Source organism: Heliangelus exortis, chromosome 3 (genome assembly GCF_036169615.1).
Source record: "Heliangelus exortis chromosome 3, bHelExo1.hap1, whole genome shotgun sequence".
In the NCBI taxonomy this organism is placed as follows: domain Eukaryota; kingdom Metazoa; phylum Chordata; class Aves; order Apodiformes; family Trochilidae; genus Heliangelus; species Heliangelus exortis.
In genome coordinates this window covers 96,053,686-96,079,934 of record NC_092424.1, presented here as the reverse complement: position 1 = coordinate 96,079,934, position 26,249 = coordinate 96,053,686, and the positions used below count along the sequence as shown (strand labels likewise).

Genomic DNA, 26,249 nt, shown 5'->3' with positions numbered 1-26,249 from the left:
TTGCAAAATGGTAGATTGGGAGAACAGGAATTTGTTACTGTAGCATAAAAACAGTATTTCTGTGCGGATTTTCACTATGGTAATTCAGATGACTATTAACTACAAAGATAAACAAAGCTGTTACCACTTTTTTTCCAGTGGCTTATGATATGCCATCAACTAGTCAGCTGCCCTTTTGTAGGCCTCCGTAGCCTACTATAGAAGAGAAATTCATTTTTTTTGATTGAAAGGTACAGCTGAAACAATAAATATTGAGAAGGAAACTGTGAAGAGGTTGCATCTCTAGCTGCATACACAGTCTTAAAAAAATTCAGTGTATCAGTATTGGCAATGTGCCAATGATCAGTTGGCTCCATGCTTGATCCAAGCACATCCTGTATTTCTGTTAACTTGGCACTCATCTGCAGCTGTTGTGCCCTATTTCATTTGGCATCACACAAATGCAGGACAAGAAAGCAGCTGTTTCCAAAGGATATTTCTGTCAAAAATAATCAGTAATTAATCAAATGGCTGTACTGTCTACAACCTTTTCATTGCTTCTGAAAATAGATCCCCTTGAGGGAAATAAAGACAGATTTAACCTTTTCTTATTAGTTATTCTAACTGCGGAAACAGCCATACAACTCTTACGGTTCTAACCATACAGTTAAAAGGAGAGGACTTCTTTTACTGTGGGTTTTGGTTGTGTTTAGGTGGTTTGGTTTGGTTTGGTGGTTTTGGTTTGGTTTTTTTTTGCTTTTTTTTTTTGGTAATTTTTTATATTATGAGAATTAGAATTTCAAAATAAAAATTGTATTTTGAAAACGTATTTCTGTAGTAGATGGATTTTGGAAAATACTGAAGGTAGATGAGATAAAGAGCCACAATCATGCCAGACTAAATTTTCCATGTATAATTCTTGACAATTAAGTTTACGTGCCTGAAACTTTGAACAACCAAATCCCCCTTGAGTCCTATTAGTGGCTCTGCGTATCTGGTTGGCAAAATTGGCAGCAAAGGCAGCAGACGGATCTATGGACTTAGTAAGACAATACTGTATTGCTTTTCACTGAGTTCACATTTAAATGCTTTCCTTTCAACTCTAATGGCAAAATAATTGTTAGTTAAAACAAATCCTTAGCTTTGGGGAAAGATATATCATGAGCTCTCCATTCACAAATGCTGTAGCTGAAAAATATATTTTTTAAGGCTTAAGAACTCAAAGTTCCTTTCAGCAAATCTTACATCTTGGTTCAAATCAGGATTTATTTTAATTGGGTAATTGATAGATCATCCAAATATGATTGTTAGTGTTTTCATAAGCATGGCTTTATGACCAAGGTGAGTCCTGCCAAATATTCGAATAAGAAAAATCTCTTGATTTAAATTCGAGAAAATCACATTTCTAGTAATTATGTATCTAGCAATGAGACTGGGGGAAAAGTAATCCAGAAAAACTAATTGGCCAAGAAAGAGGAGAACGATGTAATTTTGTTAGTAAGATAGTCACTAAGGCTACATCTTAAAAAAAAAAATAAATAATAAAAAAAAAAAAAAAAAATATATATATATATATATATATATATTAGTTCCTCTGATATTCCAGAAAATGTTATGTTCCTAGCAGTGAGGATTACTGCAAGTAGTGCTGAAGCTGTAAGTCGGGTTCAGTTTAATTTTTTTTTAAAGTGGTGGCCTCTTCTTTGTTTGTTCGACACAGTAACACATTTTTGCACAGGGCAGTAGTTAAAGCAGCATTAAAGTGCCATTGACATCATCCAGTTACTGCACTAACTTGATTATATAACCTCTTTTGTGCAATTTTCATGCTCTGCTCTGTTTGAATGTTTTTACTATGCTGATAACTGTTTTTCATTTCCTGCTGGGATGACCTTGAATAAAAAAAGAGTAAGAATAAAGTAGACATAAGCGATGTAGTCTTGCTGGCATCTGCAGAACTTTTGTTCTGTGTAGAGAAACATAATAGTTTGGCATTTATGGTATAGGGTGTTTTCCTGGGTAGCAATTAATCTTCAACAGTTAGAAAATATTAATGTTTTTCTCTTATTTTGCTTTTGAATTTGCCAATGGCAAAGTGCTACAAAGTTCTGAGTGTTAAATGTTATGCAATACTTCATGTAAAGTTAATGTTCTAAACACTTTTGCATTCAGGTTTAAGTGCACTATAATTAATTCATAAAAGACTAAGTAGTAAAAAACCTTGAATAACCTTTACAATTAGCAAGAATGCTTCTAGCTGTGGTAGCAGAGTTGAAGTTTTTGTAATTGCAACATTTCTGTCTGATGTGTGTGACATGTAGAGTTCTTTACTGATACCCTGTTTGTGCTTTGCATATGTACATTATATTCCAAGAGAAATGTTTTTCAGTAAATCATTACATTATGCAGTGCTCTATATCCATGTTAGAACTGGCTAATTACATGTATATACAGACTGAGTGATGGCTATGAACGAAGGAGTAGTTTAATATACTATTTGCTTTTCCTTCTTTTATTCAAGATCTTTAATATGATGTGTTTGTGCCATGATAAATTTTTCTGACACAAGTTAAAATTGGAAAAACAGAAGATGTCTCTATATTCTCTCTCTAGCAGTGAGGGTATCTCAAGAAAAAACCCCAGACCTGATGAAGTTGTAGGGTACCCAGTTCTCAGGCAGAGATGAGAAGGATGTGGCTGGGGTGAAGCAAAGAGAAGAGGTTTCTTTCTTCCCCAGATGTTCTTTTGCCCCATTAGGATGTGTTAATATACCCATGGATTTTATTACTGTGGACTGTCAATGCAAACTTTAAACAGAATATTCTGGAGTGCCAGGAGCTGCCACGAGCTCATTGGTTTGTACAGTAACAGCTGCATGTTTTTAATATTTACATATGTAGAAGTTTTATCATGTCTAATTAGATAAAAGTATTGGTAAAAGTTAATTCTCAATGCTAAATTGAAATTATTAGTAATTTACTGTAAAGAATGGGCAGTTTAGAGGGGAGGGGAGACTGATGGATACAGTTAGTTCAAATAAGGATTTTATCGGGAGCAAAATTTATTTTCATCCAGACAAAAAGTGTCCACAGTACAGGTCTTGTTTGCTTTGCCATAGAAGAGAAAGGATATGAATATCATATTTATTTACATGCCATGCATCCAGAGCTTAAAGATTTACATAAAACCTTGTTCACATAGGGACACATAGGAAGCCTGCTAAGTAACTGTGTATATGCACCCCACGAGCTGCGTATGACTTGGCAGCCACCCTGACCTATGGCCATTCACGGTGCTGTGGGACCCCGACCGCTCCCAGGCTCTGGAATGTGACTCTCAGGGGTGTCCAATTGCTAAATTGTCAGCGTGCTCCCTGGCACGTTCTTGGCCCATGCAACCTTGCACTCTGCTGAACATTTCCTGGCTGTGCTCCGTGAATTAGCACAGGCCAGATGATGCTGGGCCAGGAAAATGATCCTGAGAGTATTCAGTTTACTTGGCACCGTCAACATGTTGTTATGTTTGTGTTATTCAAGGGAGATGTAATGCTTCAGTGGGATGGGCTTAGCCTCTGTACAAGTTTCTGTGGCTGATGTGTGTGTTTACAACTTAAGTCATTAAGCTGTGAAGGACTGTGAGGAGGAGGGAAACGGTATCCATTAGGATCTTGGATGCTTTCATGAGTTGACAAACATTTTTAGGGCTTTATTATTGTAAGAGGAAAATTCCATTTTTTTTTGAATGGCTCTTCTTTTTAAAAATATACATATTTTGTATTGTAGGATGCAAGATAAGAGATAACATTGTTAGCAAATTGTATTGGGAGGTCAGGCAGAATCTCTTTGAAGGAAGATGCTTAGATGGAAGACTACCAGCTAAGAATACTTGAGAAAAGAAAGAAACAGTAGCGTACTCTTTCCTAAAAGTAGCATTATTTTATCTCAGTATAATTCTAAGGATTAAATATTTTCACTGTGAAACACCTAATAAAGGAGACAATCTGAATTAGGAATTAGATGTACTAGATTTTTATTTGAAAAACGGAATTCATGACATTTAGGTTTGGGCTATTAGGCAAAATATTAAGTTAATATTGTTAGTAGTAATAGTATTTTGAGGCTTTTGAAAAATACTCAGTTTTCAGTACTGCACTCAGGGATTTTTGCATTTTTGACACTGGTATAAAATTTAAAATTTTTTATTGAAACATCAAAGTTTATACTTTCAGATAATGTAGAAAAAGCTCCCTAAAGTACAGTGGAGTGACACTTCCAGTGATACTTACAGGAGGGATCTGCTGTGTCTTTTCTCAGTGCACCCTACATGCAATGCTTGCTTAGAAAATCTTGACACCTGAGACTCAGTTACTCACAGGCAGCATCTCTTCCTCAGCAGAGATGTGTATTTCATGTGTGATGAGTATTTCTTGAGTGAGTGATGAACAAAATGCAACACTTGAGCTATAACTAAAGAACATACTTCTGCAAAGAACAAATTTAAGTTACAACAAATGGGGCTTCTAAATCTGGAAGTCCTCAGCAGGGAGTTGAGCAAGGGTTGTCCTGCATGTCTACAGGCAGTTAAACTACACATTTAAATGAAGGATAGAAGTTTGCATTCCTCCTTTATTCCAGTCACTGAGCAAATATTTTGGTGGAGTGAAATGCAAACAACTACTTGTCTAATCCTTTCCTTACAACAACATTTGGCCACATCCTAAACCACTTATGTAGAAAAAGTCCTTCAGATGCCATTATTCCAGAGCTGAATAAAACTTGCAGGGCTGATTCAGGAGGAATGATGCTTAAGTATGTGCTTTGCAAAAGACTTCAGACAACTGTACCCCACACCAACTACAAAGACAGTGAGGCTACATGGGATTAGTATGCAGATGACTTTTTTGACTCCTTTACTATATTTTCTCTGACTAAATACCTAACTCCAGAATTTTTGATTGTATATTACCTATTAAAATGCAATGCATATTTATGTTTTAACTAGGGCTGGTTTTGGTGCTAAGATTGAATTTAAGACATTTCTATGTCCTACTATTTGAAAGCAGTTGGTTTGTGTACCTTCTAGAAAGGACAGTGAAGTAAGTGTCATCATAGTCATTCGGATTTTACTTACTTTCCATTTGCTTCCTTTATATTCACTTGCCAGAGACTAAAGTCCTGGTGACCTTGGTCTGCTGCTAGGAAGAATTCAACAGACCTGCTGCCCCCCCTTCCTTTCGCCTGATCCTGATCTTTAGTCACCTGTGTGGCCTCCCAGGAAGCCCATTCAGTTTGTTCATCAGGCAGAAAATTATTTCTTGGTTTGTTTTCCTATGTATGGTTTTATTGCTTGTCCAGACAAATTGGCTAAATCAGATTCTGAGCCACTGCAAATATGAAAGCTAATGTGAGCAAGCAGTAAGACAGTGCAGCTTGGAGCCAGGGAAGACAAGATGGTCAGAGATAAACCAGACGTATTACAGCAGGGGAGAGGTGTTGGACTGGCAGAGCCATGGTGTTTTCTCACTGCCCATGATGCTGCCACCTTGCTCCTTGCTCTGCTGAATCTTGATGGAGAAACTGGGTTTTCCCTAATGGTGGAGAGGTTCTCATTAAACTATGGATACAAAAGGAAACTGGAGATGGTAAAAAAATAAGAGAATATAAAGTTAAATAAGAAAGTCGATAGCTTCACGCAGCTGGATTTAAATTGGGCACTTAAATGTTTGTTCTAAAAGTACATCATTCATCAGCACAGGGTCAGCTTAGATACAGCCTTCAGCTTTCACTCCTGAGGCTGGATTTGGTCAATCCTTTGCTTTAACTTGTCAGTCTTTGGATTTCTTTTGCCTTCTCCTCTAGTCAAAAGCTATGGTTTATGAGCAGAGGCCGGTCAAGCTGGTAACAGAATACTTGTGCTTAGTTTGTGTTTTCATAGGAAAAAATACAGGTTTTTTAATGACATAATTCTTCTTTCTTTATTCTACAGAGACCTAAGATTTAATAGGATCAAAGAAATCCAGCCTGGAGAGTTTAGACGGCTTAAAAACCTGAACACGCTGTAAGTTCTTTTGCAACTCGTAGGCTCTTTCCCCTTTTTATTTAATATGGTTTATTTGATAATGTGACAAATTTGCTCATTTATCACAGGTAAATAGTCTTACAAATTTCAGCTGTAATATTTATATAGATGAGGGTCGTGGGCTTTAGGCCCAAAGTATCTGAAAGCAAAACCAGGTATATGTATATTAAAATAAAAAATGTGATTATTTACATATTAATGTTTTATTAATATTCTCTAATTGGAAGGATGAAAAATCTTTGCTGTATAATTTTTTCCAAATTGTGCTAAATGACTTTGGTGAAATATCACATAATGAAATCATGAAGTTACTGTAAAGCTGTTTAAAGGCACAGATCTGTAAGTATGTTGCAGTTACAAAATATTTGACAGACTCTAATGGTTTGAACTTTCCTATTCTAATGTACTCACCAGGATGGGCAAAAGTTCAAGGCTTTTGTTCAAGCTCCTACTGAGCTCTCTTTTATGTAGGTCTTTTTTACTATATATTTATGAAGAACAATCCATGTTTTCTAGACTTTTTACAAACCCACAATGCAACTAGGATATGTATTATATATCTCTTCTGTCATTCATATTGTATTGTCTAATATATTAGCAGATGTGAGGAAGAGTTTAGACAGTTATTTTTACTTTTAAATGTACATAATTTGTGATTGTAAATCTGGCTGTTTTCTAGAACACACGTAGTGTGAGAACAGAAATGCAATATTGGTATCAATCAGTTCTGTATCACAATTATCTGTTTATCCTGCAAAGAGATGGTAACAAATGTACTGAGATATCTTTCATTGTATATTCACGCCAGAAGAAATGATAGGACTTTCCCCAAAAAGAATATGGTCCAAATCTGTGCTACTAAGACATTTTAATTGGCTATTCCTGCTTCCAGTCACTTTTACCATACCTCTGTTTGCAGCTGATCCCCAGTTTTGAATTACAATTTCTGTCAGGTATCCAAATTCAACTTCTAATTTTCCAAATCACTGATCTGAGATCCACAAGTCCTGAATAAGGACAGGATTCATTAATTTGGATTCCCTTCTCTTTTAAATCACTGAATGAGGGAAGAGTGCAAATCTGCTAATCTGTTGTGTTCACTTTAATGCTCCTGCTAATAACAAATCTTTGTGAATATCAGTTTTTATCAATTTAAAATTTATGTGTAGGTTTGGGACCAGGATTTTTTGCCTGTCATCTTCATCTTATATTCTTGCAAAAATCCATATTGTTTTGATTTATAGATTACTTTTTCTTTTTTATTTTGACCAATTGTTTTAGAATTTTCTCCAGCAAGGTAGTGGCTGAACATCTGTGAGCATGTAACTTTCTCTCCTTCTAACAGTTACTGGTAGGGGAAAAAGTGTGTTTGCTCTTTAATTTTTTAAAGTTGTCCTTTTAATACTCTATTACACCTGCTGTATATTTTCCCCTACTGTTCCTGTATATTAAAATAAACAGCTGTTCATTTCTTTTTATAGGCTTCTAAACAACAATCAAATAAAAAGAATACCTAGTGGGGCATTTGAAGACCTTGAAAATCTGAAATATCTGTAAGTTAAATGAATATAATTTTTTTCCATCTGTGTGTAATGGAATTTCTTCAGTGTGGAAGTCTTTTAACCTGGGATTTTATTTTAATCTGACTCACTATTTCAGGAGATAAACAACACTGAAAATCTGAGAAATTAATTTATAATGTGGGACAAACTGTGGGTCTGGTTTTCTATACATAGGTTGTCTAAGAATTGCTAATATAAATATCACTACACTGTGATATTTGTAGTGCAGTAGATTTTAAAAAACTGAGTAGTTGCTTTTTACAATTTGCGTCTTAGAAGACAATTTTAAAAGTGATAAGTTAAAAGGTTTAGGAATTCAGTTTAAAGTTCACTGAAACCTTCATACATGGTTCTTTTAAATTTGTGTTTTGGCAAGTGGTTTAATAGCAGGTAGTTCAAGATTTGTGTCTGCAGAAGCTTGTAACTTATAAAAGCTTTTTAACTGCTACTACATCATAGAATCTTAAAATTATTTTTGTTGGAAGGGATTTTAAAGGTCATCTCGTTCCAATTCCCCTGGATGGGCAGGGCTATCTTCTATTAGACTAGGTTGCAGAGGGGTTTGATGAACACAGTATAAGTTTGTAAGAGAAAAATTAAGTCAAACGAAAAAAGTACCTATATGGTTTGCCATAAATTCTATGTCTGCCCCCTATATATTTTAAGACTAACTTCTCCCATTTTTAACTAACATAGCACATGTATTAATTATGCCAATAAACAAAAGGCATATAAAATGTTCATGTTATCTGTATAAAAGACAAAAGCTGAAGAGTAAGTTGTTATGGATTCTCAGCTCTAGTCTCTGGAGTTCACCTTATGAAGTGTCAAACAGAGAAGTTTCACTCTCTTGTCTTTCAGTACTGATCATTTCTTGAATGCTGTACAGAAAAATACAGTTAATTTGAGATCCCATTGCTTTGCAAACAATTTGGTAGCTTAATTTTCCATCTAGTTTTCAAGAATGCAGTCTGAAATAGCTCTAAGGAGGTAGGAGAAGGGAGGACAGCTAAAATCACTTAAATTTGTACAGTTATATTACCCGTTTTTCCAAGTTGTGTTTGATTGCATATCCTGGTTTCGGTTTTGTATATATTGTCTTTCAGTAGTAAAATTGTCTAATCTGAATGCAACAGAAAGAAAAAGACTCTTGAACAGATTGTTCCTAGGGAGTTATATAAAGTCTATAGTGATTGTATTTGGTATGAGTTTGAATGGTGGATGTGGTAGTGGAGTCTGCAAGGTCTACTAATTCAGGATGGCTAAAGCTTCTTTCCATAGTAAGCAGCTGTGCAGAAATACTACTTGGTTCTTATTAGTTGTTTTCAGATGCTTGCTTTTGTCTAGCCTGTAGTAAACCTGAGCTAAAACTCAACTATGCACTTTGTTCAGCTCAATAAAAGAATGAGAAGAGATACATGAAATATAATTTTTTTCATATACACATAGTGAGCGTTTTTATTTGAATCTATATTGTTAAGAGAAAGATCTTTTATTTTTCCTCTTGTTCCCTGGAAAATTTTAACATCAAGTTCAATGTGGTAGTTTATTCAACTCTTCTTTAAAGCCACCCCCCCATTTTCTGAAAACAAACTTCAGGAAGATCTTTTTGACTATATCAATGGCTGTGATATAAAAATTTAGCTTTTAACAGTGCAGCCTTAAAGTTAGAAAAATACTGGCACTGTTCAGATATCAATACAGAAGGCTTAAGTGAACCAAAACCAGTTCATCTGTGAAAATTTCAGGTGAGTAGGTGTGTGCTAGTTGTATTGCATGGGCCAAAAAAAAAAAAATTTTTTCCCAATCAGGGAACAGAAGAAGAGATTGAGGAGGAGAGATTGTACAAAAGTTAGAAATACTGTTCAGAATTTCATATTCCAAAAGCCAAATTATCTGGAATAGTTGAGGGGTTTTATGGCCTGATCCTATGGATACTTGCAAACCTAATTTGTATTGTCCTGTTTCATAAAATGACATCATTGGTCCATGATGTTACTTGTGTTCTCATGAGAACTCAGGTACTGGGTTGTAGGTGGTTCTGAAAATGTATAATTCACTGAGTAATTTTAGAAAACTTGCCATTTCTCAGTGGCTTTGATTTAGCAAAATATATGTATATTTAAATAAAATAAGTGTAACTATTGGTAAATGCGGATGTATAACCATGTATAAAATATTTGTAACTATATAGTTATGTACAAAATATGTAAGTATAAAACCACAATGCATTATAATTATTTAAAAAACAAAACACAACCAAACCAAATAAACAAAAAAACTGCAACCAAACCAAACAACTACAACAACGAAAACCAATAAAAAAACAGTATCTGAGAGACAGATATAAAGACATATTCCTGTACCTCTGCTGCAGGTCAGGTTTTGTGCTTTCAAACAATACTTTTTTCCAGCAAGTGTCAAAGAAGCCCTAGAATTTTCAAATGCTTCTTTATTCTACTTCTTTCTGAAACTGATGTTAGAGTTCTATGTTTTCAGAATTTTCAGTATATATATTTTCAGAATTGCCTGTCTGAAAAGCAGATTTTGTCAGAGTAATAATAGTTCCTCAATTATCTGTGCAGTGCAAATATTCAGAATTGTAAAATCTGTCTTTACGTTATAGAAAGAATATTATGTGCATACAGTTTTTGAAGCTTATTTTAGAAATATTTGTTATCTAGTTCTTCACGTAATTGAAATTTTGACAGTTCTATTAACAGTTTTGCTTGATCTTGCTGTGCTATGTGGTCTTTGAGTTCATATACTAAAAGTTGGAAAGAAAGAAATGTCATCATTACTGTTTTTGTATGAAATTAAGGGGATACTTTTCCCTTGTCATTCTGCGTTTCTGTCTTTCTATCTTTGTTTCATATACCTTATTGCTGATAATATGTTTCTCTAATAAGGATCAAAAAGGCATTAATAGCTTGGACCCCATCTATAATACAGTTTCTTTCTTCACTTCAGTGATTCTGTATAATTTTTTGTCTAATATTCCCTCCTTCTGCAAATATTACTGTAAACACTCCTTTCTAAAATAAACTTTAAAAGTTGTCTTCATATGAACAAAGTATTTGGCAACATGTTTTTAGTGTGCTGCTCTTGTTAAAATATGCAGAAGTATTCTTGATGTGTGTGATGCATTGAATATGTTTAATTTACATCTTTGTGAGTTACTTGGTTTACTGTCTAGAGGTGATATTGCAGAAAGATGAGCAAGAAAACTTTCCCAACTGTACAATATGGATCTAGGAAGATTTATGGAAACTTGGTAGGATAATCCTTCTTGATCCTGAAAGCTGACAGTTTATTCTCCAAGCAAGAAGATAATTGGAAATTGAAGGTGGATTCATACTACAGTTTTAACATGTAGGACACTATAAAATTTGGAATCAGCAGTGGAAAAAATGAGGTTAAGTTAAACAGAAAGAATTCGGGTAAAAAAATATAGAAAACTATGAAATATAGCAATTAAAAAAAAAACATTTCAGATAAATAGAAAGTCCTTGTTATTTACAAAACAGTAAGCTAGAACTAAGTGCAAGAACTGAAAATGGAAGATGAAAAAATAAGTTTGGCAACAGCATTGAAACGTATTCACTTTGTGAGAAATGGAGAGCTGAGAAATCAGACATGACAACATTGAGATGAGCATTTGATAATTGGAAATTTGAACCTAAAATTATTGTCATAGGGGATCTTCAAGGTTAAGGATAATTTTTTTTTTCTAGTTCTGAAAACTAGAATTTTTTCTAGTTCTTTCTAGTTTTTTTCTGTTCTGAAAACTGGTTACTTATTTTTTAATAAATTTTCCAAGTATATGACCAGTATATGGCCTCTATCAGTCCTACTGGCACTTCTGCAAAACATTGTTTTTACCCCTTCTGAAAACCGAATTAATTGCTAGAAAATAATTTAATATCTTAATGTAACATATCCCATTGTCATCTTAATCCACTATTTATTAATGCTTTATAAAATTCTAATGGTTGAATTGTGTAGAAGAGTGTTAAGATAAATAAATTTTTTTTTTTCTCATATATAATATATTTTAGATCCATTTTCTACTAATGTAGCTGGGATAATTTTTGAGAATGTTTTTGTTAAAATTAGTGCAGTGTTTACAAGAATTTACTTGTTAGGCACAGTAGCATTTTAGAAAAGCATAAAATTTTTTGTGAGTGCTACTTATTTGCATTTTGTATTCTATAATTTCTCTCATTATTGGGCAAATGTATTTTTTTCTTTCTGTTAATATCCTCAGGGAAACATTTACACAGCTAAATTAAAGTCTTGTTAACACATCTTCCATAGGACACAGGTTTCTGTAGCATTGGGATTGCTGGGGTTTCTCTGTAGGGAGGACATGGTAGACTGATGTCAGCTGAGTATCCTGCAGCTGGAGGTTTTCTGATAAGGATGGATGAAGCTGTAGTTTAAATTTTAATCCCTAATCTAGTCTCACCACAATGGCTTGGTAAGAGCTCCAAAACAGGACATGAAAGGCTTCTCCCTTCTCTGCAATATGGTGGTAAAAATCTGCAAGAGTACAAATTGACTGTTCCAGTCTGCCACATCCTTGTGTCACTGCCTTACTTTGTCGGCAGCAAGTAAATAAAAGTTACATGAATTATTAAAAAAAACAAACAAAAAACAAAACAAAGAACCCCCAAACAACCCAGAAAAAAACAAACCACAAAAACCAAACAACTTGGATTGATTCAGGTTTCTTGATTAAAATTATTCAAATGCTCACGAGAGCTAAGTAACTGAGCTTGGTTGTTAAAAGTATCTTAGGCCATTCTAGTTCATTGATCAGCAGGTTAGTATTCAGAGGAATAAGAAGAATTTCCACAGTTCCAAGTTAAGGGTAAATAACAATTCAGCTGCTCATTCCTTGGAATTTTGTAAGGTGTGAAAAGAAATGGTGTATTTAAAATCCTTTCTGGAAAATAAGTTTTAAATTTAATATTGTGCAGAGTGGGAAATTAAGGAAAGACAAAATTGTAACAGCTGTGATCCTCAAATTAATTGGTAAATCTGAGACATAACAAATGTTTCCATATCCACGATATGGATACCCAAGTATCCAAATAGTATATTTTTAAATAGAATATATTTTCAAATAATATATTTTAAATAGAATAAAAACCAATTCCACGTCAAATGTAAGTGAAGAAAATCTATTCTCTCTATTCCAAGTTATTTTTCAAGTTTTTACAGTACTGTGACAGTAATTTTTTTCTGGTTTAATTTGTTCAGAATTTTTAACATTCTAAAATCTCAGAAATTTTTGCTCACTTGTTCTGTTATTAGAGAAACTGCTTTTTGCATCTGAATGTCAATGTGAACATCTAATGTTAATTAGGCACACTGAGTGTCTGTATATGAATATATTGGAACCTGACAAAGGAATGCATTGGAATACTAAACTTAGACTCTAGAGAAAGATACCATTCCACATTGTCCTCCAAGGTTGTCATGAGCTGAACACCAGATAGCTGCAATTTTTTTTTTATTGTGGTCTATTGTGAAATATTGACCATTTTCAAATCAGTGTAAAAAATTTCAACTCCAGCAGAGCTGGTATTTTATCTCCTGCTTCAAAAGAAATCTGTAATACTTCCAGTAGCTTACTGAAAAGTAATAATAGAACAGTCAAAACCATTACTAATAAAATGCCTGCTAATAAAGCCCCTTGTGTTCCAAAGTCTCTTCATCCCTTTTTCATAGAAATCCATGCCTGATTAACTGAATTTCAAGTCATTTGTCAAATAAGTGTGAGAAAGTTCTTACATCAAGCCTGTTCCTAACCTATCACAAAAAGAGAGTGACACTGAACCCCAACAGTATTTTTATTTGCTGCCCATATGCAGAAACTGCAGTCATCACCATATCTGTGGTTTTTCTCCAACAACCTCTCAACTAAACCACCCTTACTGTTAAAAGTGTGATGAATATGAGCACATACACTGATTCAACCTGATTAATTTTAATTCTCTAGAAAAGGTATAGACAGCACATGTGACCATACTGGTACTCTGCATATGTCTATTCTGTTTATATTATAGAGTATCAATGTGGACCTAATGTCCGTCTTGTACACAGTCATCCAACAAATATACAATGCTCTTTTATGGATGCAATACCAATATTCTAACTTATATTTTTTGGTAAATATTCAAAAGGTTACACAGGCTAATTTATAGAAATTCTCACAGTTTGTTCTCCAAGTCCGGTAAAAAGATTAATTCCATCATAATTTGAATATTTGTACCAGTATCCAGATTAGGTACTTTAAAGAAAGAGGCCAATGGCACCACTGGTGTGTTCTGGTAAAGACAATTCAGATCCAGTTTTGTCCTATTAAGCTGTATTTATTTTGACTTTTGAGAAGCCCATCTAGAAACTGAGGGGCAAAGAAACAGTAAGTACTAATAGTGAGCACTGGGACTCCCAAAGCATCCCAAAGCCTCAGAGCCTTCAAGGCCCAGACTTTTGCCTTTCCTGGCAAATATTTAAGATGAAATTTCAATGACAAAGTATTTGTATGTGTATGTGTTTAAATTTTGTTTTCTATTTTTTTTTTTCCTAATGTGTAGTTGAAAAACTGTCTTCACATGTCAACTTAATTCTTCTCTTCCACCTTCATGTAGCTCTCATTTGTGTACTAATATTACTGATTGTTTCTTGTTTCAGCTATTTGTACAAGAATGAAATCCAGTCAATTGACAGGCAAGCATTTAAAGGACTTGCCTCTCTAGAACAACTGTAAGTGCCCTTTCTCTTCTGTGCTGTCATCTCCATGGTTCCCCTGCAGAGGAAAAGTGCACGTCTTGATCCATACACCCTGCCTGCATGCTGTGCATGTCTGCACTCCCTGGGTTGTTAGGCAGAGAGCCCCAGAATCATTTGCATGCGGAAACCCAAAATGGATCTCTGTGTCAAATTCTTCATTTCTATGTTTGTCTTTTATTTGTGATTTGCATTCCTGGTGTTCCTACCCATTGTCATGTAGCTTTGATGAAAAAGAAGCATTATTGTGGAATATGTTGAAAACAAATGTGTTTTGTTTAGAGAGAGATGCTGATTTAATTTCTGTAGAACATCTTAGTTCCTTTGACTGTAGCACTTACTGTTTTATGCCAGCTCTTAAAGTTTAACTCAGTTTTGTTTATTTGAAAATGAGAAGAGGTTTTAAAATCAAAACCTTACTATTATTGATACTTGTGAATCATTGCCAGACACAGATGTAGAAGAAAGTTCATCACTCATAATGTGGTTGTTTCAATGTCTTCTAGAAAGAATGACTAAAACCATACTCCTCTATACATAATGGCTGAAGAATAATTGAAAAAGAATGAAAAAATAATCATTATCAGCATGACAAAACCTGATTGTATTGATTCTATTAAATTTAAGTATGTTTTGTTTTATAATCAGAACAGTTTGTCTGCCACACAACAGAACTAGACAGATGAGTGTTCTAGCATATACATTTCAGGGGCTGAATATCTTTCTTCTAGGATCAACATAAATTTTTAAAGTCCTTACAGTTACCAATGTATTATAATTTTTCTTTGATATGTATCTACTTCATTGTTACTGCAAAGGTTTATTGAATATTAGTGGACACAATGTGTATCTTAAATAACACCACATGTCAGATAGGTACAAAATCACAAGCTGATTTTAGAGGGTAATACAAAATTTTTGAAAAGATTTTAAAAAAAACAGAAGTGATCATTATCAAACGTATTTATTTATGTCCTTTGTTTCCTTATTGCCTTTCTCTTCCCCTTCCTCCTACTCTAGAGACAATTACTGCAGCATATTGACAGTAACTGGTAGGGCTTACTTGCATGCTAATAGCAATTATTATTTTCTGTGCAGAACTTGAAATACTGAGGCCCACTTATTGAATTACTAACGATTCCACAATAATTTTTTTCCACCTGATACAAGCTGGTGTGCTGCAAGTAGCAACAGTTGTCCTTTTTTTCTTTTGATCTGTGTTATGAGTGAAAAACAGAATAATTTTGGAATATTTACACCTTCTGAATGTAGTTTTTTACTAGGTTGCAGTTAAGCCTTTCTTGTCTGCATTAAGCTCTACTGTGAGACATAAACATTATTCTTTATGAAATTTAGTTTTGAAAAAAAGGACTGAATCTCATTTCTAGCTCAGGAGCCTGGCATACCACTGATGAGTGCCTGTCCTTGTGTCACGGCCTCAGCTGCCACAAGCAGCTCCTGTGGCTCTTCTGGTGAGCTGCTGGGCAAGGTTGGTGCCCTGCTGGGGGCACATCAGGAAGCTTCAGAGCCCTTCTTCTGGGCAGATCTTAAAAACAGAGCTCAGTGGAGAGGAAAGTGGAGGAACAGGAAGCCAATGGCAAGGCTGGAAATAAAGTCAATAGAAAGTAGAGATTCACAGTTCATGACAGTTTGTGAGAGATTTGGATTTTATACATCTTTAGCATAGTAATAGATTCTGACCCTACAAAGTGTGCCTTGTAACATTATCTTTGGAGAAAAACTGTGTTCATAAGACAGATATTAGTTATTGTAAGCAAATTCTTAAGTCCTCTGACTTCTGTTTGGAACTCTGTACAGTGTTTCCACGTATGAAAGCCTCATGGCTTCAAGTTATCAACACTACTGGATTGCTACTGGATGTGTTGACTCAGTCAAATGCTCTTCTCAGTGCTTAGCAGAGTTCTCAGAAGGAGATGCTCGAGTCCACGTATCAGAAGATTTATAGTAATTTCTTGTACTCCAGTGAAACACAATGAAATTGCTAGTTGCTTGTGTTGTGGGTGTTTGTGTGTTTGTTTGTTTAACTGAACAGAAAAACAAACACTTTTCAGGCTTTGTGTTGTTTTTGAGATAAACTGTAAATTTAATTTGATTGTTGTATGTATACGGGAAGAAAAAACCCAGCATTTTCTGCTGCTGGAAGGTGGTTCTTAGTTGCTAGTAGTAGTTGTAGTAGAAAAGTATTCACTTGGCAAAAATATCCAAAGGAAAGATATTTTTGGAATCAGATCTTGAAACCTGATTATGCTAGAGTAAATTCTGGAAAAAAAGCTTGAGAGTTTTACATGCTTGAACACACTGAGCCATACATAAATCGTCACCCAAGTCCAGTCATGGCAGAGCATGGAGGAAGGAAGTAACTGATGAAAGAAGCTGCTTAGTACCTGTTTAGAAACTATTGAATCTGCAAGACACTTTGGGTCTGGCAAAGGTGACACAAACTTGGAGGAAAATTGCATTTTTTTGGAGCAGCAGCTGGAAGGCAGCCAGAACACCCGAAAGGCATCAAATGCTACCTCTGTGTTCTTGCATTTAAAAAACTGCTGTATGCTTGGGCTTAGACAACTGAATCCCATCTCAAATGCCAAAGTAATTGGCTTGGGCAGTCATGAGCTTTCTATATCTGCATCCCAAGACTCAGCTCTAAATGCTGTGTATTTTCAGATGTGTTTGTTTTTTACAATTATTTTCTTCAAAATATTTACTATTTTTTGATATCTCAGCTGAAGAGTTGTGTGTGTCAGGGATAAAAAGTGTACTCTGCAGTCCTCTAACTAGTGGGGTCCCCAAATATTAATGGAATTCTTTATGTTTACCTGTTCTTAGTGGAACACTAATTATGCATTTTCTTTTACCCATATTAACATATTAATTCTGCTCTGTATGAGCTCGTATTAGCGTTATGCTGTAGATTGTGTACTTATGTACACATTTGGGGAAAACTAATTAATAGATAAAAATTTTATCTTATGTAGAATGATGCATATTGCTATATTAATTTTATTTCCATTAGTTCAATTTTCAGTTGCTTTGAAATGTTGCTATGATTTTTTTTAACTTTTCTATCCTGATTAAAGCCTCATTGATGCTAAAAATGAATGAAGGAATAATGATGGAGAATTAATTAATAAACAAACAAAAAAGAAACTAATCCAAAAAGAGTCTTGAAAAGTACATCCTTATTATTCTAAAATCAGATCAGCTATGGAAAACTAACCTAGATAGCTGGAAAGAGATATTTATCTAGCCTTACTTTAAAAATTTTTAAAGAGAGGATTCCATAATCTTCTTGCATACCCTGTTCCAGTGTTTATATTTATACTGTAACATCAAATTTAAATATCTTTCCTTGGGGTTTAAACCCTTTACTTCTTTTCATACCCATGGATAGGGAAAGTTCTTTAATAAATGTGGAGAAAATCTATTTGTTAATTTCCTTCAAATAATCAAAGTGGCACACATGCTATTTAAATATTCAGAATATAGGGTCTGGTCTATTAATGGATTTTTAGTACTTCCCCAGATATATGGAAATATTATTAGAAACTAACAATCGGCATATACAATAAAAGTAAAAAAATCTGCAAAAATTGTTATGCTACAGAAGATAATCCTAAATTCAGTGCTTTGAAAAATGCCACTGGGACTGAATGTTACTGTACGTGCTTATCCTCCAATATGAATAATCACAAAAAGAAAATCTGTACCATGCTTATTTGATCAAATCTTTATCTTCTAGTAGGTGTATTTGGTTTGGACTTATTTTTCTTTAAGTATTTCCTTTCCTTGTGTTTCATCCTCAATAACAAATTCAGAATCAGAAAAGGAGCACACAGGAGTCTTTATCAGTCTTTCATACCTTTTCTTTTAATTTCCATTATGAAAGTCTTTTTGATATCAAGTTAATTGCATCAAACCATTTTTAAGAGCATTTTATACTCTGGACATAAAAGTTATCTGTGAAGACATGTCAGTGTGGGATTATTTCCTGAACATGATTACCTTTAAAGAGTATTTCCAGCCCCAGAAATGCTCATATTAATTAAAATACTAAAAATCCTTGAAAAAAATCATTGATGTTCATATAAAGCAGTTAAGAGTGTTTTCCAGCTTCACTTTATGATTTGACTTTTTGAGCTAGTTTGTGCAGCATGATTTCCAGAAAGGTGAAGTAAACTGATATAGTATGCTTCAGTGCCTGAATTATTGTAGTTGTATCTGCAATAATTTGAGGTTGTAAATAAGGCAAGGTTTATAGCAGAAGTTTTGTTTTGATTAGGTTAATTTGGTCGGAAAATAACATGAGATTTCTAGCACATTAACAAGTATTTACATCTGTACCTATAATAGTCTTGAATACTAAACAGTATATATTAACTGTTGCTTTGAGTTTAGTGATTTGTGTACATCATGTAAAGCATCTGAGAGAGGTGTCCTCTCTTCTTCTGTCTTTGCTAATCTCACCTCTGATTCACGGGCCTGAAGAAGTGATAGTGTACCTCAGTGTGCCTGCTTTTCCCAACTTTGTTCCTGTAGGAGGTATTACTCTTACATACAAATTTTTCTTACCTTGTCAATGCCAAAGAAGTGCTAGAGATTAGTCTATTGAGAAGGAGATATATTTGCAAGGTACTTACAAATCATAAACATGCAATAAGAGTTTAAAAATTAAAACGGAAAACATCCCTTCTGGCAAGAAGTGGTACTTGTAAAAGTTGCTCAGAAGTTGCTCTGTAATCCATTTTCACTGCAGTTACAGATTAAAAATCTGGTTAATTACCACATTAGGCTGGACTTTAGCAGCTTTACAGGATTAATGGCCGTCTAGTATTTGTAGCTGCATAATGTTAATAGCTAATATAAGCATCAACTTTATAGTTGTGTCTAGTTTTTCCCTTGTCTTCTTTCACTACAGTGATCCCTTCCTTGTCTTGCCTTGCCTTCTCCCCACTGCTTTTGATGCTAGATGGTGGGTGAACAGAGCATTGGCACTTTGGGAGCTGTGCCTTCCCACCACACAGCCTGGCCCTGCCCATAGGGCAGACAGCAGCCCCATCCTGCCCATCCTTCCTAGGGGCTAGACCTGACTGAGGTCTTGTCTTCTTTCCAATGGCAATTCAAATGAACCATGCAGGAAGCATCTGCATTTAGATGTCTATCTTTTTAATTTAGGTAAAACTAGCCTGTATTTTCAGAAAGCAGGTGAAGATGAATAATCATACTGGCTCAGCCTGATTATGCACACCTTGTTTCCTTATGCAAACAGGACCATACTCTATGCTCGCCCCGGTTTGTGGGCACACTTTGCACTGGCAGCAAGCACAGCTGGCGCTCTGATGTTCCGGATCACTTCCATGCTGATTTACTGTTTTTCTCTGTGGTTCCCATTCATTTCTCCCTGGCATGGTTGGGCTGGCTGGCACTCAGGCCGTGCTGCTGCCAGTGAGGGATCTGGGTGGCTGCCAGGCACGTGCCGGGCTCCCCCGCTGCAACCGCGCCCGGGATGGCTGTGGCCGCACCACCAGAACCACGGCCTCAGCCCCCGGGTTCCCTCTCTCTGTGGTGGCCATTTGGGTCAGGTCAGGGAGGAGAGCACGTGTGGTATTTCCATGTGAGAGAGTTTCCGAGTCCTTTCCTGTGCAGTGAATTCTTCAGGATATTTGGGGGTCTGAGGTTTTCTGTTTGTTTTTAAATGACACAAGCTTCTTTGTGCTCCAGCCTACAGTGATTTCTACATACGCACATTCTCCAAATGTTCCTGAATCTGTCAGAGGTTAAATGGGAAACTTGAGAATTGGGTACAGTTGTATATAATCAACCAAATTCTATAAATTATTTTCACAGTTCCTCATGAAAGTCTTATCAATTGTTTCTTGTTTTCTCATCTGCAAGTTTATAGAGTACCTTCATCCACAACATAGTGAAGACTGGAATGAGCCTGCCTCTGTAATCCATTTTCACTGCTGTTACAGATTAAAAAACTGGTTAATTACCACGTTAGGCTGGACTTTTGCTTCTTTACAGGATTAATGGCTGTGTATATTTGTAGCTGCATAATGTTAATAGCTAATATAAGCATCCACAAAGCATAGCTGTGATGGTTAATTGTGCATCAATTGCTGGGAAGCCTGTTGTATAAAAGCAATTCTATCAAGCATGTTGTTATGTTACAAATTTGTTTGGCTTTTCAGATAATTCACAGCTTTACAAGCCAGGATTAGTGGACTAGAGCAGGTTACTTCTCAGCATCTTTTTGAAATTCTCACTCAGTGTAACAACAATGAAAACAGTTATTCTAAAAATGTTGTTCTGCTGGAAACTGTAAATATTTTCTAAGTAACCTGAAATATTTCCTGTAAAAAATAATAATCTTTTTTTCCATATATATTTATTCAAGTATGCACAGTAATGGAAGCTGAACTTGGGAACAGAGGGTTCAAAGTGGTATCTCCAAAATCTCTAAAGTAATGGGTTTTGTTGCACGTATGTGTACAAACACACACACATATTTTCTCTCTATATAGTGATCTGTAAACCTTTCTTATTTGTCATGTCTTGTATTTCTAAGATTCAAGTAGAAGATTCAGATGAGAACAGAAGAAAAAATAAGCCACATTTAGATGTGTAAACAATAAGAAATGCTTTATAATATTTTGCCATCATTAAGAAAACTGTTTCAGTATTTTTCTTTTTGTTTAACATATTTTCAGGTATCTGCACTTTAATCAAATAGAAACGTTGGAACCTGAATCCTTTACCCATCTTCCAAAACTTGAAAGGCTGTAAGTTTGTTTTTCTTGGGGTAAGATTCAGAAGAGTGAGCTCACTTCTTTGTTTAAATTGAATAAAAAGTTTGAAGCTAGAAAACAATATTTTAATCATTCCCATAGATTATTTTTTGTCTAAATTTTTTATTGTAACTGCTACATTGTCTTTGGGAAGAACACCTTGGTCCAACTGACATTATAGGCACAAGGAAGTGACCACTGTCTGGGGTATATTCTTCTGCTGAGAAAATATTTTCCAAAGAGCTGTAATTGGTATATGCCTATGGGCTCCCTTCTTTTTAGTTACTTTGTCTTTTTATAACTTATTTTTCCCATATGAACACATCAGATACACCTTGGAGGTCACTTAAAAAATACCAGGGAATGTATTGCTGAAAAAAGTTCAATTTATTTTGTTTTTGTAAAATTACTTCCTCTTAAAGAATTTTCAAAATAATATAAATTAAATGAGTAGATGTCAAAATCTGAATTTTTATACACATATTTTGTGCTTTTTAACAGATTTTTGCATAACAACAGAATAGCTCATTTGACTCCTGGAACATTTAGTCACTTAGAATCTATGAAGAGACTGTAAGTAAATTGAATTATTGGTGAACTAAAGAAAGCTTTATTTAGTTATACTGTTCCTCATCTTGCAATATTTCTCTTCCTTCAAAATGCTGATCATTGTGTAATTGTTCTAAATATAGAATACTTTTTTCCTGAGTTGTACTCCATTTCTGTACACAGTTTGAGACTTTTGTTTCATATCTTACTGTCTTTAGTGACTAAGTCCTTTTATTTGTTTCCTGTCTTGGAAGGAAAGTAATATGGTCATGTTTTGTAGAACAAACAATATGTACGTGTCTTTCTTTGGTTTGTGTGTATGTTTACTTTTCTCCTTCTCTCTATGTCTGGGTGATTCTTCTATGATCTCTTTTGATATCTGATTATTTTGGTATTTTCTTTTCATTGTTTTACTTGTTCTTATCTGATGAGAAACATAGTTATAAAAAAGGTATTCTGTAGTGTAAGAATATAAGAATTACTTCTCACTCCAGAAACCAGTTCTTGAAATGCTACTCACTGGGATATTTACAGGCTTTTCTTAGTCCCTAAGTAGCTTTCAAAAAGTGAATCTTGATGTAACTGTTATAGTAAGATAACTTTCAGGGGATTTTCTATTCCTCACTTTGGACCTCTGCAGATCTAGGATAAACATTCTTTAAATTATCAGAGTGCCTTTTGGAGGAAGGCAGTCATGCCTTCACCCCCCTTTCCAGTAGGCCTGCTGAGGGTATGTTGTGCAGTCAGTCACTGTGCTAAATCTACCAGGAGAGATTGCAAGGGAAACAGCAGGAAGATGGTCCTGCTGGTTTAGAAGACTTGTGAGACCATACCTTCAACTGGGGGTGCAAGGCAGAATAAAGTAAATTAGGATGGTGAACACACCTTCCAGTAGTAGCTGCTTCACACATTCCTCTGTTAACGTCCTGCATACTTCAGGCAAACAGGAGATGCTTCTTCAAATAATGCTCAGGTAAAGGGAGTTTTAATAGTGGCTGTTACTGGGACAGGACACTGGACTAGGCTGACCTGGTATCTTCTGACCTGGCACAGATTATACCTAAAGGTCATGTTGTGACTTTCATGTAAGTTCTACCAACAGCATCTGATATACTGGGAGAAATTTGCAGAGTAGCTTGTAAAATGATTTTCTTTGGTCTTGCCTGTTTTTCACAGGAAAGGAAGGAATAAGAAAATATCTGGACATTTGTATACGAGGTTAAAAACAATAATAAAAGTATGATCAAGAAGTTTTTTACCCACCAAGATAAACCAAACTGAGATTGCTTTGCCATGTATCTTTATTTTCAATTTAAATAGAGATACATTTAATAGTACAATTTTCTGCATTCAATATTTCTTTTTCTACAGGGCCCTCCATCAGGAAGTGCATTCTCCACATAGTAACAGGGCAAGAGGGTCTTCCATTACTGGAAAGAAAATCAACAGAATTTATGCATTCTTGTTATCTGTAATAGGCAGGTGTTTCACCAAGTTACTGGCCCACTAAACTCAACAAGAGCTTAAAGTTTAATAAAATCGTGTGGGTCTTTGCCTTAGTCACCTAATAAGCAAACTGGGAAGCTGTATAAATGTCAAGGTAGCTATAAAAAGCACTACAGTAATAAGTATTAAACAGGAAAAAAATGTAGGGAAAATGGTGTAAGTTTCTTGTTTAAGCAAAACTCCTATAGCATCTAAATAAAGCCTGATTTATTCACTGAATGCCTGGGTTAAAAAGAAACTTTGTTGAGATGCTTGCTATATTGAGCACAGTAGAAACCATGAAGTAAAAATAACATGCATTTTTGTAATAAAGGTTACCAGAATGCATATAAGCAAGTGACTGTCACCTGTATTCCCAATTGTCCCTTGTCTCTATTCACAGAGAAGGATGCTGCCGAAACAGTTTGACCCGAGAAAAATAGTCAGTTTGCTAATGTGTTGTGACTGCTTCTCTTTTTGTTACAGGCGTTTGGATTCAAATGCTCTTCACTGTGACTGTGAAATCCTGTGGCTGGCAGAGCTGTTGAAAACGTATGCAGAGTCGGGTAATGCTCAAGCAGCAGCTACCTGTGAGTATCCACGAAGGATCCAGGGAAGATCTGTGGCCACGATAACACCAGAAGAACTTAACTGTGGTGGGTTTGACACTTCCCTGCTGGCTTCCTTATCATGTTAAATATACCCAGGCTGGTTAGGACTTTTGTGTTGTTTGTTTGTTTTTGTTGTTGTTGTTCTTGTAATTTGTTCATCTGTTCTCTTCAATAACACTGATCACTTCTGGTCGATATTGATTATTTCCCTATGAAATCTCCCTGTGTTCTTAGGTTTTGTCTGCTTCTGCCAAAACTGATTGCTTTTACCTCTCAGCCTGCCTATAGTCAAACAAACAGTGTTTGAAATGTCTCATTGAGCAACTAAAAGCAGTTATTCAGAGTTTAATTTTCCTCTTCATATGCCATTTTTGAGCATGAAAAGTTTGTCAATTAGGGTCTTTGGTGTAATGTTAATATTGTTTCATGTTCTTTGTTTCCTTTTGTGTGAGGGAAACAATCACACAGCACCTACAGGATGGACAGGGGATCAGAATCAGCCAGCACAGGGTTAGGAAGGGCAGGTCCTGTCTGACCAACCTGATCTCCTTTTATGTTCAGGTGACCCACCTGGTGGATGAGGGGAAGGCTGGAAAAGCAGTTAGCCAAGGGCTCAGACAGGAGCACTCTGGGTTAGGAACTGCTGGAGGCCACCAGAGAGTGGTGCTAAATGGTGCTGATCCAATTGGCGGCCACTCACCAGTGGTGACCACAGGGATCAGTGTTGGGCCCAGTTCTGTTTAATATCTTCATTGATGACTTAGATAAGGGGATGGAGTCCCCTCATTAGCAAATTCGTGGATGACTCTAAGTTGGGGGAGAGTGTGGATCAGCTGGAAGGCAGGAGGGCTCTGCAGAGGGACCTGGACAGACTGGAGAGTTGGGCTGATTCCAATGGGATGAGGGTCAACACGGCCAAGTGCCGGGTCCTGCACTTTCGCCACAAGAACCCCATGGGAAACTCCAGGCTGGGGACAGAGTGGCTGAGAGCCAGACTGAGAGGGACCTGGGAGTCTGGATTGACAGGAAGCTGAACATGAAACAGCAGTGTGCCCAGGTAGCCAAGAAGGCCAATGGCATCCTGGGCTGTATCAGGAACAGCGTCACCAGCAGATCCAAGGAAGTGATTCTGCCCCTGTACTCAGCCCTGGTGAGGCCACACCTCGAGTACTGTGTCCAGTTCTGGGCCCCTCAGTTCAGGAAGGAGATTGAGGTGCTTGAGCAGGTCCAGAGAAGAACAAGGAGGCTGTGAAGGGATCCAGCACAAGTCCTGGGAGGAAGGGCTGACGGAGCTGGGGGTGTTCAGCTGAGAAGAGGAGGCTCAGGGGAGACCTCATCACTCTCTACAAATTCCTGAGAGGAGGGGTAGCCAGGGGAGGGTTGGTTTCTTCTCCCAGGCAGCTACCAGTAAGACAAGAGGGCAGGGACTTAATCTCTGCCAGGGGAGGTTTAGGCTGGATATTAGGAAGAAATTCTTTATAGAGGGGATTATCAGGCATTGGAATGGGCTGCCCAGGGAGGTGGTGGATTCTCCATCCCTGTAGGTTTTTAAGAAGAGACTGATGTGGCACTCAGTGCCATGGTCTGGTAACCACAGTGGTAGTGGATTAAGGGTTGGACTTGATGGTCTCAGAGGTCCTTTCCAACTTGGCTGATTCTGTGAAACAAGAAAGAAACCATACAGAATTGCTCCTGACTTCATAGTCCTCATCGTTAAAACTCTTGTTGATATTATCTGAACTGAGGTTGGGCCACTAGATATATGTTTTGCTCAGCTATATTTGCAAGGAGTGACCTGTACAGGCACTGAAATCCTGTCACTAAAAGCTTAACAACTAACCTCTTTTATAATAATCTTTTTGTTTAACTTTATTTTTCCAGCCTAGGAGTGCACAGACTCCCCTGTGGGCATTCTGGGGCTCAGCCCTGACACCTCTCCTGTTCCAAACCCAAAATGCAGATTTCTCATTGTGCAATGGGCATTTACCTGCCCAGCCATGTCATGAAGTGAAGATATAAAATAAGTAAATATTCATTTTGGTTACGTGTCAGGTATAATTCTGAGCATGAGAACTAATACTGTAAGCATTTAGAAGGTTCTGGAAAAGGAGAGCAAAAAGGGGATTTGATACAAGAGTAATTCACATGGCATCCTACCAGCTCTCTGCATATCTAAGGAGCCTGAATATGGAAATTAAAGGAAGCAAGCTGGACAAAGTATTCTGTAGGATGCAGGTTAGGCACTGATACTTATCTAGAGGAAGTTATTTTCAATGGCGCTTGTGCTTTTTGCTTTCAAGTTTTTCATTTATAAGCAAATTGAGCCTCTGTTCAAATAAATAAACCAGCTACTTTAGAACCTGATACAAATTTGTACA

At 36.0% G+C, this 26,249-nt stretch overlaps 1 protein-coding gene across 9 annotated transcripts in view; it reads left to right on the top strand.

The window, feature by feature from the left end:
• Window positions 1-26,249, top strand: part of PXDN (peroxidasin) — a 104,050-nt gene that overhangs the window by 16,607 nt on the left and 61,194 nt on the right. For 6 of the 9 annotated variants that reach the window (XR_011725404.1, XR_011725403.1, XR_011725402.1 and 3 more), the window contains exons 2-7: window positions 5,965-6,036; window positions 7,539-7,610; window positions 14,322-14,393; window positions 21,149-21,220; window positions 21,728-21,799; window positions 23,747-23,916. Coding sequence is in view for 4 of the 9 variants with exons in the window: in XM_071741825.1 (XP_071597926.1) it covers window positions 5,965-6,036; window positions 7,539-7,610; window positions 14,322-14,393; window positions 21,149-21,220; window positions 21,728-21,799; window positions 23,747-23,916 (530 nt within the window). In the remaining 5 variants the exon portion in view is untranslated. The remainder of the gene's footprint in view (window positions 1-5,964; window positions 6,037-7,538; window positions 7,611-14,321; window positions 14,394-21,148; window positions 21,221-21,727; window positions 21,800-23,746; window positions 23,917-26,249) is intronic. The other 3 variants (XR_011725405.1, XM_071741826.1, XM_071741827.1) reach the window with 2 other exon arrangements.